At 51.2% G+C, this 18,290-nt stretch overlaps 1 protein-coding gene across 1 annotated transcript in view; it reads right to left on the bottom strand.

Annotated features, from left to right (window-relative positions):
* Window positions 1-976: 976 nt before the first annotated feature.
* The window catches only part of PFDN1 (prefoldin subunit 1), a 31,345-nt gene continuing 14,031 nt past the window's right edge, over window positions 977-18,290 (bottom strand). The window contains exons 3-4 of the mRNA XM_059860184.1: window positions 16,755-16,839; window positions 977-1,115 (exon numbers count right to left, since the gene is read on the bottom strand). Coding sequence (XP_059716167.1) covers window positions 1,032-1,115; window positions 16,755-16,839 — 169 coding nt within the window. The 3' untranslated portion in view covers window positions 977-1,031. The remainder of the gene's footprint in view (window positions 1,116-16,754; window positions 16,840-18,290) is intronic.

Here is an 18,290-nt window from a genome sequence, read left to right on the forward strand (position 1 = left end):
GGCTCTGCACAGCTCTGGGCTCAGCAGTGCAGTTTGGGGCTCTGGCCTGGGGCAAGCTCATGTGGTTGGGGTTGAGGAGAGTCCCTTGCAATTCCCTGTCCCCAGGAGCCTTCTTCTGGGGGCTGCCCCTCTGCGGCCGTAAGCTCAGGTCTGTGGCCAGGTTCCGAGAGGCCCCTGCCCTGGGAATGAGCACTGTCACCTTCCCTGTCACCTCCGTGGCAGCTCAGCAGCTGTCAGCAATCAGGCGTGGAGTCCCTGGGTCACCCTCCGCGGTAGGGGAAGGTGGGGGAGCGAAGGGCCAGCCCAGAGTGTGAGAGCATCCGTGTGCCTATGGGGTGACAGCACGGGGGCACGGCAGCGGGACCTGGAACCTCCGGGATCCCGGGCAGCGGGACCTGGACCCTCCGGGATCCCGAGCAGCGGGACCTGGAACCTCCGGGATCCCGAGCAGCGGGACCTGGAACCTCCGGGATCCCGGGCAGCGGGACCTGGAACCTCCGGGATCCCGGGAGCCTCCTGGCAGAGCGGTGAGGGCCGGGCCCCTGCGCTGCTCTCAATGGCCACACGGTGGCGATGTCCGGCCGTGCACCGCTAGCCCTGAGGGGCGGGAACGAAGCGGGACAGCGGGAATGGAGCGGGAATGGAGCGGGACACAGGGAATGGAGCGGGAATGAGGGAATGGAGCGGGAATGAGGGAATGACCCAAGGCAACAAGAATGACCCGGAGCAGTGGGAATGGCCTTCTGGCACAGGCTGGCTGGGCCTGAGCCGGTTCCCATGCTCATATCCATGCCTGTGCCAGCCCTGCCCACCTCCCTCTTCCCCCACCACCCCTCCCCAGCAGGACCTTCCCAGTGCCCACACCAGGCAGTGGGTATCCACAGGATGAGGGCACAGCAGGGATGCCCTGCAGGCCCCTCACCCCTACTCCTCCCACCACCCCCTTTCTCCATCACACCCCTGCTGGGAGAGCAGCCACAGAGACACGTGCTGTGTTTTATTAAGGTGGGTGGGGATCAACCAGGGTGCCACTACTGTGCCCTGCGGGCCATCAGCATCTCCCGGATATTGTCTTCTGCTTCCTTCACGCTCCGCTCCAGGTACGACTTCTTCTGCTGCAAGGCAGAAACCAGAGGTAAGTCAGGATCCCCCCAGCCCTGCCAGCAAAACCTGGGTACCAGGGCCCAAAGCCACCCACCAGAGCTGTGAGTGCTGGCTGGGGCACCCACCACATCGCAGGTGTCCCATGTGGGAACAGCAGTTATGCATTCCCAGAGGCACAGACACAGGGCAATGCCTACACAGACTGAATTTTGTTCCCCCCGAAACCTCAGAGCCGCAAAAAGTGAGAGCCATGAACCTCAGCAAGGAAGGAAATCAAATCAGATCCTATAACTCTTGCAACCTAGAGAGGGACTGACATGCTAAGCTTCCTTATGGAGACACAGCAAAACCCTCTCCTTGGGCACAAAAGGTTCTTTTTCCCAGCTGGGCCATTTTCTAACCCTATATCCTCCTTTCTATCAGCAATTCCCTGGCATCATCACCAAGTACGTGTTTCCTTAATCATCTGTAATTAGGCTGGGCTTGGCAGGGAAGCAGCCCCAAGCCGTGCATCCCCAGATAGGAATTCAGTGTGCAGCGTTTTTCCTGCTGGTCTGGGTGCTCCTCTGTGGCTGGAAAAATCAGCACTTGGCTCTTTTGACTATTTTCTCTGGGTTTCCAAACAACAGACACAACAGTCTCCTCCGGCATTGCTGTGAGCAGAGGCTCCTGTGCTGCCCATGTGAAGCCCTGCCCCGGGCTATGCCAGCTCCCAATAAGCACTGCCAGGATTGGCATTAAATTCCAGGAGTCCAGGCCTCCACCCAGAGCATCCTGCCAGAGACTCTGCCAGCCACCAGAGTGCCAGGAGCCCAGTACAGCAGCGGCCCCAAAGCCCATCCAAACCAAGGACAGGTGAAGGGCAAGAACTGCTGTGCTGCCCTGAGAGCCTCACCCTGACTTCTGTGAGCCCATGGGACTTGTAATGCTGAAAATCCATTAGCCCATGGAGCTGCCACCAGTGGCCCTCTGCCCCCCTGCTGTGGCACAGCTGCACACCCAGCTGGAATGGCCCTGCCATGAGGACATTTGTCCCAGCCCTGTTCTAAAGGCTGAAGGGTTTGTATTTAAATCCTAAAGGCTGCTCCTGACAGACAGGGCCAGGGTTATGGCTCAGGGTTCCCTGTCCCTCTCCCTGGTCCCAGGCATGTGGGGTCTCTTTCGCTTACAGGAACTGCTTTTGAGGAAACCACAGGGAGAAGAGCAGCCACAGGTTCCCACTGCCAGTGACTCAGTGACACACGAGCAGGACTCTGTCACCGCCGCGCTGTCCCCACGCTGCCCGCACAGACGTCGAGGGATTTCACACATAGGGAACTGAGTCTGAGGGCAGCAAGAGGACACAGGCCCAAAAAACCCTCGTGGCTCGAACCTTCACCTCGCTCTGCTGACCAGAGGAGGGTGGCAGCAGCAGAGCTGACTTCTAGGGGGTCATTTTTTTGCTGACGTTTTTTCTTAACACCATTAAATTAGTGCATGAAATGGTCCTGCCCTCCTGCCCCCGTCTCCTGCTCCAAACAGGCAGGAGGAGACAGCTCCAGAGAGCAGCTCTCCCCAGGCACGCTGTCCAGCAGGACTGGGAGAGCCCAAGAGAATTTCAGACATTGCATCAGGAAGCCTTGCTGGTGCCCATGTGTGCCCCACTTCCATGAGGATAAGGGACCCTGATGCAGCAGAGGAGCCCTCAAGTGGACCCACACTGCCCACCCCTGCACAGTGACATGCTCTGCCCTCCCCGTGGCAAAGGGCCTGGGTTTAAGGCCATTTCTGCACTTAGCACCTGCAGTCCCAGGTAGGGCAGGATTCAGGGAATTTTTCTTTACCTTAATCACTCTCCTTGGTCACCTAACTTCCAAGGCACAAGAATCTGGGCTGGTCCCAGTATTTTTACTCCCTCACAGAAGTTTCCAGAGTCCCATCTCTGGGCTTCAGGAGCATCCTTCAAGCATCAAGGGGAGCCCTGCACCCACAGCCAGGGGCTGCAAACGCCCTGAGCTGTCCTGCAGCCAGGCAAGGAGCTGGGGCTGGCTCCCACTCCAGCCCACGGCCCGGATCACAGACGGGCGCCACATTTTCCAAGACACGTGGCAGAAGCGAGGTGTTTGTTCCCCAGGAAGGGGGAACTGCAGCCCGGGCTCTGCTTCATTCATCACCAGAGCAGGGGCAGGAGGCTGCTGCAAACCCCTCCTCACTGCCATTACCGGGGTCTAGACAGGAAACTCCGTCTCTCCCGGGGAGCAGCGCCGAGCGAGCGGCTGACACACGCTCTGCCTACTCACAGCAGAGCCCGAGACACGACAGCACAGCTCTGAAGTCATGCTGGAGGCTGTTCCGGTCCAGCCAGACCTGCCAGGCTGGTGGTATCTGTTCCCTGAACACCACCCTGCCTCCCCAACCCCACCTCCAGCTCACAGCTTGCATTTGCACCGCAGCCCGAGTTAACCCTATGTCCTCCGAGCCCTGGTTTGGGCCAGCCTGTGGCTGCTGTGCATCAGCTGATGCATTCCCCTGGGAAAATGCATTTGCTGCTCCAGGAGATCATCCTCTGCTACCTGTGCCATGGCAAGTGCAGCCTGTGGGAATTCCCAGGGCAACGTCAAAAACCGCACTGCTGGTTTTGGTCCCTTGTGAAACCAAAGGTGGCTGCTGCTCTCTGAAGCCTCTGGTTTCACTCCTACAGCTGTAGCTCCAGTGCTCACCAGTCAGGAGCCCAAGAGGCCATGGCAGCAGACCAAGGGGCCATGGCAGCAGCCCAAGGGCACATAGTAGCACGCTGGCCCTGCACCACTGGCTTTGGTGGCTGCATGACCTGCGAGCTGCTGACCAGAGCTCCTACTCACTCCCCACACCAGTGCCCCAAACTGCCCCCACCCTCCCCCAGCTCCTGTGGGCCCTGGACAGGTAAGGTGGGTGCCCAAACCAACCCCAGACGACACCGCCTGAGCCACAGAGCTCCAGGGAAGAACAGAGAAAGGAGAGAGGCTTTGAGAAGGCATTGGGGGAAGCTGCCACATGACACTGAGCTCCCAGAAAAGCCTCAGCTTCCGGCTGACAAGCAGGGCCTGTCTCCACAGGAGGCTGGGCAGTGACCCTGCTGTGCTGCTGTCCCCCTGCAGTCTTGCCAGGAGTGTGGCAAGGCAGTGACAAGGAAACCCGGAGGGCACGACAGGAAGCAGCTGGTATGTCAGCCAAGGGCTCCAACTGCAGCAAGGGGCTGGTTCCTCCTCCTGGTTCACAACTCCCACAGCCACTTGCTAGAGAATTATTCTACAAAACTCTTGTGGGATGTTACTGAAACTTATTGCAGAGGAACAGCCTCTGACCAACACTGGCAGGCCCTGGCAGCCCCCACGCTGCCAGAGAAAGGCCAGTGCGTTCCCATGACCCAGGCACAGCTCACTCACACAGGGAGGGATGACCCAGGGCTGCAGGTCCTGTCAGCACTGGAGAATCTTCTCCCCCACAGAGCAAGGAAGGGGAGCTGGAGGCTGCACAGGAGAGGGTGCGTGGGAACGGAGCAGGATTTGCAGCTGCAGGTTTCCAGGTGGACAGCACGCTTCCAAATCTGAGCCAGCTGACCTGACCCAGCCCAGGACACGCTCTTGCACCCTCATTTCTTCCTGCCACAGGCCACCCACCAGTTCTCATCCACTCTCTCCTCTGTGGTGACAGCCCTCTGATCCCCCTTCTGCCCCACACAGAAAGGGCTCTGCCACCTGCACTGAGACACGAGACCAACACACGGCCACTGCCACAGCCCAGCGAGGTCTGGGCCACCTGCAGAACACTGACAGGGTGCAAATCCAGAGAGGATGGCCCCAAAAGCCAGTGCAGCCAATGCCTCCCAGCCTGGTTTCCTAATTCCTTTAAGCTAATACCACTCCCAGCAACAGTTCCTTCCCCAGGCAGGAAGGGCTGCAGCACTTGAGAACAAGACAAACCACAACCCTGATGATCTGTCTCAAAAGTAGCCCCAAAGGAAGTGTTCTCACCTAAATCTGCTTTCTGGAAAAAGAACTGCCATACTAATAGCTGTCTGGCACCAGGATGGAGGGCAAGAAGATCCCTCCTTGGGCAGCAGAGCCAATCCCATCAGCTGGGCCTCCCAGCACATCCTGGGGGCTCAGAAACTGGAGTTTGCACCTCTCCTACCCATGAATATAGATGTATCACCAACCTGGCCCATATTCTCCTCTGCCAGCTCTCAGGAGCCTTTTCTACCTCCAACACTTCCTGCAGCCTTTCTAAAAAAGGTGTGCAGGGCAAAGGGTGTGTGTGGTTCAGTGCAGCTACATGGACTAAAAACACCACCTCCCACAGCTGGAGGGGCACCCAAAATGGGACTGACCACTCAGGCAGCCCCATGCGACAGGCAATGCACATCCATCTCCCATGAACCCTTTCCAGGAGGAAGGGTGGCTGTCCAGCTGACAGCTCCCCAGACTGAGCTGCAGGGTCTGGCAGGGAAGGCACCACCAGCCCCAGCCCTGCCAGCCAGGAGGAGAAGGGAGGGCAGGGCACTGATATGCCTGATAGGCCTGGTGGGATGCAATGCCCACTGCCAACACATTCCCAGACACCTGTGGGGGCTGCAGGCGATGGCTTTGGGAATCAGCCCTGGCTGCCTCCATTTTTGCTGGTGTAGGAAGTGCAGACTTCTGGAAGCACCAGCTGGGCTGGCCCCAGCCCGGGGCTGTGCAGGCAGCACCACGAGCCAGCCCTCGCTGTGCACGCTCCCGACCAAGGTGTGCTGGCGTGCCCAGCCTGGGCCCTGGCACGGGTGGCTGCAGCCAAACAACATCAGAGGACTCGCCCTGCCACCACCCCGTGCCTCAGCCCTCCCCTGCCCTTCACTCCCCATCTGAGCAGCGCCTGCTCCCTGACCAGCTCCGCGCTGTTTGCTTTTGGCAGCAGCTGTGGAAAGACTAGATTGAATGCAAATACAATTACAGCTCACACCCCGAAGAAGAAAAGGAGCTGTGGTTAACAGAAGTGGCCCGTGGCCTTTTGACACGGCGGGAGTCACCTCCTGCTCCAGCCTCCCACCTCCACTCCCAGCTCCCACTGCATCACGCTGCTGGAGAGGCCGCTGCTCCTCAAGATGACGCACCCAGACCTGGCATTCCTGGCAGATTAAAGAGCCAGCATCCAGAGATTCCACAGCAAGAGAAAACTATTAATCAGCTTTTCTTGGATGGGCTTTTGATGATCAAAGCACTGTCTTTCCCCCAGCACTGTGATTCAGATGCCTCTGCCTTCAGGGAGAGCGGCTTGGCCGCTGCCAGCCCTGTGTGTGGCAGGGCCTTGGCTCAAACCAGTGGCTCAGTGGAACAGGGCACAGCATTGTCACCCACTTCAGGAGCCCAAACAGCCCTGTGCTCCCAGAGAGAACAGACACAGCAGCCCTGCCCATCTATGCTGCCATACCCTCCCCCTCACAGGTGAGTTTCCTGTGTCAAGTCATGGTTTATCATTCAACATCGACTTTTGCTCCTCAAATTCCACTCCTCTCACGTCACCTCTGCAAATGAAAGAAAAGCTTCAACCCCTGACCTGCAAACACAGATTTGCTCAAGCCCAAACAAAAATGTTTCCATGGAAATTTTAGGATCTAGTATTGGAACATGCCTATTCATTTCAGCCTGTCCTTTTCTGCCCCATTTTTGTTTTTTTTTTAAACATAATAGTGTTTTTCTATGAACTTGTTTTACACCCAACTTGTGAGGACAAAACAAGCTGGCAGGTCCCATTCCAGAGAATATCTCCCTTCCCATGGCTCTCAGCATGCTTGGCTACCAGCCACCAGATTCTGGCATCCCACTCTCACACTCAGAAGGCTTCCGTTGAGGAACGCTGCAGTCTTCAGGCATGATGCAGTGCCTCAAACAGGAGCGCTGAGACAACTCATCCTCTGACACCTCAGCAACCCTGTGGCTAGCCAAGAGCTTCTGTATCCCCCAAAGTTAACTCAAACCATTTTTGGCATTGCCTGAGGGCTCTGTGGGAAAGCGATCAGCAGATCCTGAGCTAGAGTTGGGAGCACATGGTTGACTGGAGAAGGATCTTCCCTGGAGGATGGCAAACTGTGCTGCCTGTGCACTGGGGACCAGGCAGCAGCAGCCCGAGCTGCCCTCACTCTTGGGGCCACCACTGCTGTTCAGGGGTTGGCAGTGCCCAAACTCCCTGTGGAGAGCAGCACTCCAAGCCCTGGCACACACACCCTGGGGAAGGCAAACATTTTGGTCAGACTAAGCTCACAGAAGACAATGTGCTGAAGACACGTGCCCTGTTTATGGGATTTCACTCTGAATCCCTGAACAGGAAGGAGGTGAACCTGCTGAACAGCACCCAGCTGCTCCTGCTCCAGGAGAAGCTGAAATAGTGGACACCAGCAAGGGGGTGGGGTAGGTCTGCAGGCAGCCCTACGCCCTGATGGGTCCACCCAGCACTGGTCCTCACCCAGCTGAACACTGTGGCACATGTACACACTGGGAATTACTACTCTACAGCAACCACCAAATATTTAGATACACTTCAAGACTTTCCAAGCAGTTACTGCCTCAGGAAGTTGCCCAGAGTTTGCTCAAGAATGAATGGCCTGGAATAAGAAGGGAGCCCAGCTGGTTTCTGACGACAGCTGCTGACAGAAGCGTGATGCCATACACCAAAGAGGAGAAGTGATGATTCAGACCCTGGTGGTTTTCATCATCTCTTCCTTCCACAAGGTAACAGGGACCCACAGAACTATCTGGGTTAGAGTGTAGAAGAGAAAACATCAAGCACACAACTACATTTGCCAACTCAAGAGAATTCTTACAAGCACCTGCCTAAAGAACTGCTGGTGCAAATCCACCATCATGTACTGATCCTACTGCAGCACAACCAGCTGGGCTTCCCCCATCATTACTGAAGCACCTCGGGGAACACACTCTGAAAAAGCTAAGCTGGAAAAACCCCATTACCTTCCATTCTTGGTGCCTTCAAGAGAAGAAGGGGCAAGGTAAGGGGCAGAAAGCCAGGCTGCCTGCCAGCCTTTCTGCCCAACCCCAGCCTCGTGGCAGCAGCACTTCACATGGACCCACTGTCTGAGCCACAGGACAGCAGAGATGGAGACAGCTGTTCTCGGTGAGTGGGAAATGATGGATTATTCCAGTGAACTCCTGCACCCTAGCCTGATGTGAACTACTACAAAAGCAAGTCGATGAGAACCTTTCAGTAGGTGGCAGCAGAAATGTATTATCAACCCAAAGGATTCCTTTAGGGACACCCCTTCTTGGCACAATTCCCCATTCAGAGCAGTTTCCAGGAGTACACTGCTCCAGGTCAGATACTGTGCCCTAACCAGGTTATGACAGCAGAGTCAGGTCAAACAGAGAACTTGGGGAGGGGAAACTCACTCAGGTCCTGAAAAGCCCCACGTTCTGTTTCGGCGGAAGCATCCCTCACCAAACTGCCTCTTGCAAAACGTGGTAAGTTCCCTACCCCAGTGCCTCAGTTTCTGTGGTCCTGCAGAGCTGGTGTGGCTCATCAGGATCCCTCCTGGCAGTAGGACTTTTGCAAAACCATACCACACCTTTCAGCTCTTGCAGTCCTGGCCAAGCAAGGCCACTTTAAAAGAAAAATAATTTCCATACATTTCAAAGACAAATCAGCAACAAAAAGATGGTGTCAACTCCCACCTAGGCAGCATCCCTGCCCCCCACCCAGTTCAGAGAGCCCTGAACTCAGAGCAGCCACAAGCCCACCATCATGGCATTAGGGACAGAGCAGAGGGTGACCCAGCAGTGGGGACAGCAGGAAGCGTGACGGTGAGGGCTGCCCTGCATACCTGGGAGCAAGGTGTGGCTTTGTACAGCTGACTCAGGGCTGGGTCAGGGCTCCAACAGGCAGGAGCACGCTTTCCAAATAATCATTTCCTGTTCTTCCCAGGCGAGATGGAGGAGGAGATGGAAGCAGGATGGAGGTTTATCAGGCACAGATAATCCCCCTCCCCAGAGCTGCTTGGCACAAAAGCAGCCAGGAGCCACTGCAGGGGCCTGGTGACTAAGGGAACTAAGGGAAGGACAGCAGTGCTGGGTTTGTGACTAATTATTACTCATGCAAGGAGGAATTTGGAGAGGGACCCGCATTCAGCTCAGCTCGTTGCTTTGGATACTTCTGCAGCCATAAGCACAAAGGAGAGCTTTGACAATGAATCAGACCCTGCTCTAAAATGAAAGACTTATCAACCAACTTGGTGTTAAAATGATTTCAGTGTAACCATAAAGGCAGCTTAATGCTAATCAGAGGAAACAACCCATGTTTTCAGGCTCAGATGAGTTAATGTAGGTTCCTGGATGGACAAAACCATTTAGACACAGCAGCAGAAGTGGGTTTTTATTAATGCATAGTGTGTTTCACATTCCTCTGAATTACAAAGGAATGTGAGTGGACTGGCAGGAGTTGCTTGAGAAGTCCTCTGTTAGGTTGTTGAGGTTTTTTTAATCAAGAGTAATCCCCCCACCCCCCCAAAAAAACCATAAAAATGTTCTGAGATGCCTTTATTTTGAAAGCCTGTCTATAAGTAGCGTAAAGGACTTAAAAGGAAGCAAACAACCCCCACATTAATTATCCTCTTGCTTTTAAAATCTACAATTATCCACCCAAAAATAAAGGTAGGAAGAGTGAAAGCAAAGTCATCAAATTCCAGTTCTTCCTTCATAAAGCCTTTGCCCTCTCAGCTGGTTTGTGTGCTTACTTTGCAGTCTGCAGTACAGAGAAGACTAACAAAGAATTACTAATTAAACAGCTGCTTGCAAAAATCTGGGAGTTTGAAAACTTGTTGCAGTGAATGATTGCTCCAAATGAGAGATCCAGCCTTGCCACCGCATACCCACACACATGTGATGATATAAATACACGTCATTGCACTCAAAAAAGCATTACCCACAACCATTCTTCACAAAAATGTGGTGAGACATTAGCTTTTATAAGCCATCCCAGGCCTAAGGTGGCAGATGACCCCTCCAGAGAGCTGGGAATCCCCTTTCCCCTTTGAAATGTGAGAATTTCTTTGCCTGTGCCTATAAGATTCCAACATCATGTTTTGCAACCAGTGACTTGTGCACTATTTAACACATGACAAGCTTCTTACACAATTTTCAAAGCAGAACATACTGTTATTTGATCTTTATCTAACAAATTTAACACAGGACTAAGAGCCAGCTTTTAAACAGATCCACCTCTTTCCCTGCAGATACTGAGGAACACTTGCTGCCTTTAAAATCTGCCAGGTGCTGGCTGCACACAGCTGATTTCCATCTGTCTGCAATGAAAGGTGACAGTCACACAACAGAGAAACACCCATGAAGTTCAGCTGTAAGAATACAATCCTTTTGCCACCCTCATTTTTGACAAACAAGACAGACCTTGAGGCTTTAAACATTAAAAAGCAAGTGAAGTGAATGATTCCTCACAGCTGTGAAGACCTGTTCTTCATGTAACCATCAGCAGAGTCAGTTTAGGGAACAAAAAGAATTAGAGCAGCATTAGCTATGCCCCAATTCCTTCAGTATTTACCTGAAATTGTGTGGCCACAGTGCAGTGTCAGAGGGCCTCTCCACAAAGCAGGATTTTGTGCTGGTAGCATTAACTCTGTGTCCATTACACTCTCAACCTCCTCAGTGTTTTGTCATTTTGAAGCCTATTTTTCTCATTGCTCAGAGTAGCTTTCATTTCAAAAATCAGGAATGAGAACACAGATTCTCCTCCCTGTAAGACAGCCAGACCTATAGGGAAAAAAATGAGCTTTGGCTACTCCCTTCTTCAAAACAAGGCTCTCATGGAGGGCAGACCACTGGTAACAGCTCTGCCCATGCAGGCTGTGCTCTGCTCTCCCACGGGAGTGCCTGTGGATGCTCCACAGCTGACAGGCAGGCAGCTGGACCACCCATGTCCTCAAAAAGCAAACTAAGCCTGCAGCTTTGCAGCCTGAAACACAGGAGCAACCCTCAGTGAGGGCACAGCCTCAGACATGGGATGACACCAGCCAAGAGAGTCAAGATGAAACACATTTCCCAGGAACGTCACCAAGTCCAAATGTCTGTGTCCAGAAGGACCTGCCCAGACACCCACAGCTGCCTCTGACACCCAAAGCCATGCAAGATGCTGGGTTTGGCCTGGCCTGGTCCCCACTGAGGGGCTCTGCAGCTCATCTTCACCCTAACATCCATCATTTGTAGAGATCCCATAGCTTCCTCCTAAAATGTCCACGCAAGGCCGAATACTAATCCTACATGGTAAACTCACTTCCATACTCCACCTGTCCCCACCTTAGGTGTCCTGCCTCCCTCTACAGCAAGCAGAGGGACTGACCTTGTCTGTGCACACACAGGGAAACAAGGGGCAGCTTCAGGGACAACGTGTTTAAAATCCTGCTCCCAGTACGTGCGCACATGCCAGCAATGGAATGAGGGAACAGCACCCTCATCCAAAGTAGAATCTGCTCCAGGCTAATGCACAGAGAGTTATTCTTGAGGCTTCCCCTCTCCAAAGCAAACAGGAGCATTCCTTATTTCCCTCTGGTTAGTTAAAAAGCCCACCACACATTCCTGGGCACTGGCCTACCCCAAGCAAACCATGTGGTGAGAACTTCTGTGCCATGAATCCTTGGAAGAAATTGGTCTAACTTGGGAACAGCCTAACAATTGCTACCTTCTGATGAGCATCTTGTGGCCTGCAAAGAGCACCACAAATCTCAAGGGACCTGTTTTCACATCGTTAAAGCCACCCACTGAATTGGCCTCCATGCTGAGGGTTTCAGTAAAAAATGAAGGGGAGTTGGAGCACGTTGGAGGCTGGGACCACACCGAGCAGGTCCATCCCAGCCAGACCTGCCCCAGGCTCCAGCGCTTCTCCCCAGCCACACCTCACCTGCCAAAATCTTTGTTCCCACAGGGGAAGGAAACATTGCTGTGGCAACTGTCAGAGCCGACTCATCGCAGGGGGGGCACCGCCACTCCGCCTCAGGGCTGCAGCAAAGCCATTTTAAAGCTCCCAGAAAAAGAAGATTAGAGAAATGGAAGCCACAGCACGATCAGGACTGTGCTCAGGCAACACCAGGGAAGAAGTCAGTGGTCACCTTAAGGCATTTCAGTGCAGTCACTGTGTAACTTCACCAGCTTTGCAAACATCACCTGAGGCTTTAAACATGGAGCACAGCAGTGTTTGAGAGCACAGTGTTCCTTCCTCCACTAGGAAGGAGAGCAAAGACAATTTCTGTGTGGGATAGGGAAATTGGACATGGTGTTTTAGGGCTCGCATGAAGGATTTCTGAATTAGAAATCAAGCCTTTAGGTACAGCTTTCTTGATTATATTTTCTACTCCAGGCAGCCAGGGAAGAAACCAACCAAGCCTTTATCTCGGCAGCAGTAAACTTTCAGTCTCCCACAGGCATGTGAAAGAATTGCCTGGGAAACAAGCACACAGCTATGTTGTGGTCAGAGTTTAAAACCAAAATCCAATTCCCCCAGAAAGCTGCAGGTTGCTTTTGCCCTTTTCCCGAAGGAGCTAAATTCAGTGGCACACAGCAGACGGAGCTGCCCAGCAGAGCCTCCCCCTTATTTGTTATTTTTAGCAATTTAGTCTGACAACGCCTGACAACTAAACAAGCTGAATATAGCAGGAGAGAAGGGGACTATCAGATATTATCAGAGAAAGCACACGGTGATAATCACTTTCTCCACCCCTAATGAAGAATCAATTTTCCATGTCTTTATAACATCATAGAGTTTGTTCTTTTTAAAATGCCACATTTAAAAACAGAATCCATCTAGCACTACAATGGAAACGGATAACATTTCCTGAAACAAAGCATTGTTCCACCCCTCACATATCATGTTTCCTTAAAAACAAGGGAAGAAAAACATTACTTGGTTTTTCTCCTAATACTGCACAAACATTGCTGAGCTAAAAAGAGTCTGTGCTCATCCCTTTAGAATGCTTTCAAAATAGATTTAACACATACCCCTTGTACCGTGAAACACAACAAGAATTTGATAGTATCAGGACTGGAAAAATCCAATCCTGCTAAGCAGGACGTGTCCCATGCCAGTGGGTGAGGGAGCTGATGGCACCAATCTCTGGAGGTTTGGGTAAGCCCCGTTGGCACAGCCTGCCAGCAGGCACAGCTACTGTGCCAGCAAGGCTGAGCAGTGTGTTTGGATTCCAAAGGATTAGATAGAAGTTGTGAAGTTCAGAAAGCCACACAGGTGCACATGGAGTTGGCAGGCTGAGAACATTGGGGCTGCTCAGCCTGGAGATGAGGAAACATCACAGCACTTTCCAGGACCTGAAGGGGCCTACAGGGAAGCTAGAGAGATACTCTCCATCAGGAACTGGAGTTTCAGGACAAGGAACAATGGGTTCAAACTGAAAGAGAGGAAATTTAGAGGGGAAATTAGAAATTAGAAAGAAATTATTTACTAATTGAGGATGGTGAAGCCCTGGCATAGGCAGCTCAGAAAAGCTGTGGCTACCCCATACCTGGAGAGACCTGGTCTAGTGGAAAGTGTCCCTGCCCATAGCAGAGATATTTAAAGTCATCCAAACCTTTCCAACGAAAACCATTCTATGATTTTATACATATATACATACATACATATATATATATACTTAGATATATTCACATCCACACACAGCTTTAACAAGCAGGGTAAAGCCCCCTTTGGTTTTCTTCAGACAACTTCTGCAGAATAATTAACTGCATCATCCACACCCAGACCCCTTGGTGCTTTCAGAACATAGCTCCTCTCACTAAGCATAATGTGTGTTCCAGCCAAGCCTTATTTTCCCAGCCCTTCACAAGGACAGGTCTGGCTGTCCCTGCTGCAAGGAAGCCCAAACCAGCAGCATCCCATCAATTTTGTGATGCTGCCTGGAAAAATACAATGCACTGCTTTAACAGTGGAGAAACCCATGAGAGAGAAGCAAGGGAAAGGGAAGGACTGCAATCATGTACTGCAGTGGAGAGTGTCAGAGGGAGGAGACAAAACTCCTCACAGTTTTCAAAATTCACTGGCAACTGTGAATGTCAGCAAAACCAGCTCACACCTCTGAAGCAAATTAAAGACACATTTTCAGGAACAGGCAGCTGGAGATCTTGCAATGCAGCTGGATGGATTTCCAAAGAGCTCAGCAGTGAACCCAGCCCTCCTCTGCAAACTCCTCTGCAAACAGCACCAAGGTAGAGGGGAGAGCATTTCTCAGATTCAGGAATGTATCAAAAAATACACATTTCACAGTAATGTCATCATAGCAAAGCACAATTGCCTCGAGCTCAGCTATGTGAGTAATGAGATCAGCCACACCACAGGGTACTGGGGGATTACTCTGACCAGCCTGATTCAGCTGTGCCAAGTGAGAAATGTAAGTCATAAGGTAGTTAACAATGTAAAATATAAACCTAAGCTTTAAAACCCTTCCAGTTTTAATAATGAATGGAGAGATGTTTAACCTTTCTTGGTTTGATATTTATTTTACAACGATGTGGTGGAAGCACAAGGTCACAAAGTTTCACATTCTTTCCTGCTTTGGTCACAACTTGTTTTCAGGACAGCAAAATCCCCTGCTCCTGTGATAAGTGCTCTCTGAGTCGGACCCAGGTATTTCCCCTGAAATCTCAGTTTTCAGCAGTTGTCAGCCTAAGTGCTCATCCTCTTCCATGGGGAATCCCAGGCCTAAGGAAAACCCTCTTCACAAAACTGCCACAGCCAGCTGGAAGGAGATCAGTTAAAAGATGGACTTGAATGTTTACTTAACACAAACTTTTGAAAGTGTTGGCATTCTGAGCCCTACTACTCATGACTAAAAAGAAAACCAACCCATGTGACAACCACCTTTCCACTACAACCACCTTTTGAGACAGTCTCAGTTTTGAGACTATTGCTGGAAACTTCAACTCAATGACCATAACCAGAGATTCAAAAACGAAGCAGAAAAACACATTTGTGAAGCAGCCAGTTCTAACCTTGCTTTGTGTAAGAACAGCAAGGTTATAATTTGTGGGAAATTCCACCCATTCTGCTGAACTCAGTGATCGGGAAGTTCAGGAGGAAAGATAATTCCCCACCAGGAACAGGAAGAAACCCAGATGGCACAGCTGAAGGGCACAGTAGCCAAGAAGCTGACCACAGTCTGCCACAGCTGGCAGCAAAGGACCCCAGTTTATAAACAGGCTGCCAGCCACATTCACCTGCTCCCAAAGCCAGAGGTGCTGCCAGCCACATTCCACCTGCTCCCAAAGCCAGAGGTGCTGCCATGAAGTCCCCAAGCCACAGCTGCAGGGCTGTCTTTTCACAAAGCCACTGGCATCTGGGATGGCTCCAAAGGAGAAGGATACAACTGCTTGTACCACATAACCATACAAATGACTATGCCTTGCCGTGCCCCTTAGTCACACAGCCTGTCCACAGAGCACTTGTTTGACCTGTGCAGAAAGAGTTCTCATGGGCAGAAACACAAACCCCCTTAGAGTCTGGCACAGGCAACACAACATCTGGGGATGGGCTTGCTCCACAGCTTCTCAGGCAGACTGAGTTTTAAGATGGGATTAAAAAAATACAGACTCAACTTCTGCTTTAGTGTAAGTAGGAGACAACAGAGACAGAACTGCACAGGTCTGAGTGGGTTTGAACACAGACTTCCTATTCCTGCTTGTCCCTACTTACTTAGCCTCCACTTCACTTTCTCCAAAACAATAACAGATGGGAAAAGCAGCTTGGCACAAACTTGGTCTTTGCTTTCTCTGTCATTCCCCAAGACCAAGAAACAGGAGGTTGTATTAATGATATTTGAGGAGAATTATAAAAAACCACACACTAACAGCCTTGGAAAAGTACATTTTGCACTTCTTCTCAGAAGAGCTGTAAGCTGCAGACGCAGCCACCAGAAGATAGTCAAGATTCACCAGATAGCCTGCTTGAACACTGCAACTTGCGCAGACACTGCTTTTTATTTCCTAGATATCCCTCTACGCCTTGAATCCTCCAACCAGATAAACACAAGAACACAGAAGTGCTCTGACCATGCTGCCAAAACAAAGTTCCATCTCCCCACAGATCTGCTCTTCAACAGCAGCCCCAAGCAGATGCTTAAGGGCAGAGAGTAAGGACAGGGCAGGCTATATGGTACTTCCTCCTCATACTTTCCCACCCTCCAGACATTTTTAGCTCAGGGACTTCCTGAGCAGGATGCCATTTCTACATATTTGGTAATTCTCAATAGATTTCTCTTCCATGAATTTGTGCAATTGTTCTGAGCCAGTGTAACCTCTAAATACCCACAGCACTGGCGAAATTTTACATCACTTATCTGCTGCAAATAACCACACAAACATCCTTTTGCTTGTTTTAGACCTTGCTCTTACTAATCTCCTTTGAATGCCTCGCTCCCAATTTTCATACCAGGGCACAGAGGCAACAATCAATCCCTAGTGGTTTGTAGATCTAGGAAAGGAAACAAGGGCCTTGAGTTACTTGTAGGTTACTTGTAACAGGCTCTCTGTTACAATCCTTCAGCACGAAAAGTGTCAGATAAAAAACAAGAAATGTAGCAAAGAGCATCTTGTAGACCTTTAATGTTTTACTTTCATCATCACTTGTCAAAAACTTACCTCTAACTCCTTAATTTTCTCTTCAGCTATCCTCTGTTTTTCTAAGAGCTGATTGTGAATCACTCCTTTAGGCTGAAGAATAAACCTACAAGTGAAAAAGAAGAGTCAGAAAAAGTTGGGTGCTTTTTACATCAGTGTTCACCAGCTGTGCACCAAGTCAAACCAGAGCCACCCCTGCTAAGTGTTCATCCTCCCTCCCATATTCTGGACAGAGGCAGGAGAAATTGCTCTGACAGCTCCTTAGAGCCCTCCAGGCTGGCCCCAAAGACTCACCAGCCTCACCCATGCTCTGGGAGGATGAACATGGACACAGAGATCTCCCTCTATCATTCAGTGTCCTTGAATGATCTGGAAGCAGTTCTGGCACAAAGCCAGCAAGGGGAGTCTGTCAGCACCTCCCTTTTATAGGGATTTAAATCAGCTGATGGCACAGAGTCAAGGAAGACTCTTGACAGGTAAGAGCTGTTTATTATGGGTTTAGTGCTCACAAGGTAAACAAACCCACACAATAACACCAAAGCTTTCCACAGGGAAAGGCTGAGGGAGTTGGAATTGTACAACCTGTAGAAGTGCAGGCTCTAGGGAGACCTTTTCAATGTATAAAAGGGGCTGACATGAAAGACACAGAGAGGCTTTTTAGCAGGGTCTGTCATGCCAGGCAATGGCCTAAACTGCAACAGGCCAGGTTAGACTGGACATTGAGGAGAAATGTTTTAGACTGAGGATGGTGAGGTGCTGGCACGGGCTGCCCAGAGAAGCTGTGGCTGCCCCATCCCTGGAAGTGTCCAAGGTCAGGCTGGACCCAGCTTGGAGCAACCTGGGATAGTGGAAGGTGTCCCATGGCAGGGGGTGGGACTGGATGGTCTGTGAAGAACCTTTCCAACCCACCCTTCTGTGATTTGACAAAACAGAGACAGAGCTTCCAGCAGAAGCTGCAGAACTTTCCCAGCTCCCACTTCTCAAGCCTTGGCTTTAACCCAACCCAAATCTACACCTTCACCAGCCAAAAGGTTTTTCTGTCAGGTGGGAAAGTGGCTGCTTTTAACTGAAGTTGTGGCCACTGGTTTCCACTTGTTCTATTTTAAATTGCCAAAGGGATTTAAAAGATGCATCCATAACATCTGAGTCCTGCTTGCCAACAAGGATAAAGGTGCCTCAGAGAAGCCTCTGAAGGAGCACCAAACATACAAAGCAGCTCTCCAGCACGTGGCACTGGCATCCCACAAAGAGGTAAAGGACAACTAAGTTCAAACAAATTTTAGGAACCCTTCATGGTTGTTTTTCATCCTTCCAGACATAAAGAATGCACAAGCTGCAGATTCACCCCCTTCCCTACTTAGAAAGTCCCCCAGGGGATTTAGAAGGAGCCTCCATGGGTCATACCAACGAGGTCAAGGTCTCCTCTAGCACCAACTAGGGTCAATGTCTTCCTGCCAGGTGACAACAGCTCACGCTCCAACAGTTAAAATGAGCAGCTTTAGACAGGGCAGAATCAGAGTGCATTCCCAGTCTGCTACAGAAAAACCTGAAATCAGT

Source organism: Haemorhous mexicanus, chromosome 15 (assembly GCF_027477595.1).
Source record: "Haemorhous mexicanus isolate bHaeMex1 chromosome 15, bHaeMex1.pri, whole genome shotgun sequence".
Lineage (NCBI taxonomy): Eukaryota > Metazoa > Chordata > Aves > Passeriformes > Fringillidae > Haemorhous > Haemorhous mexicanus.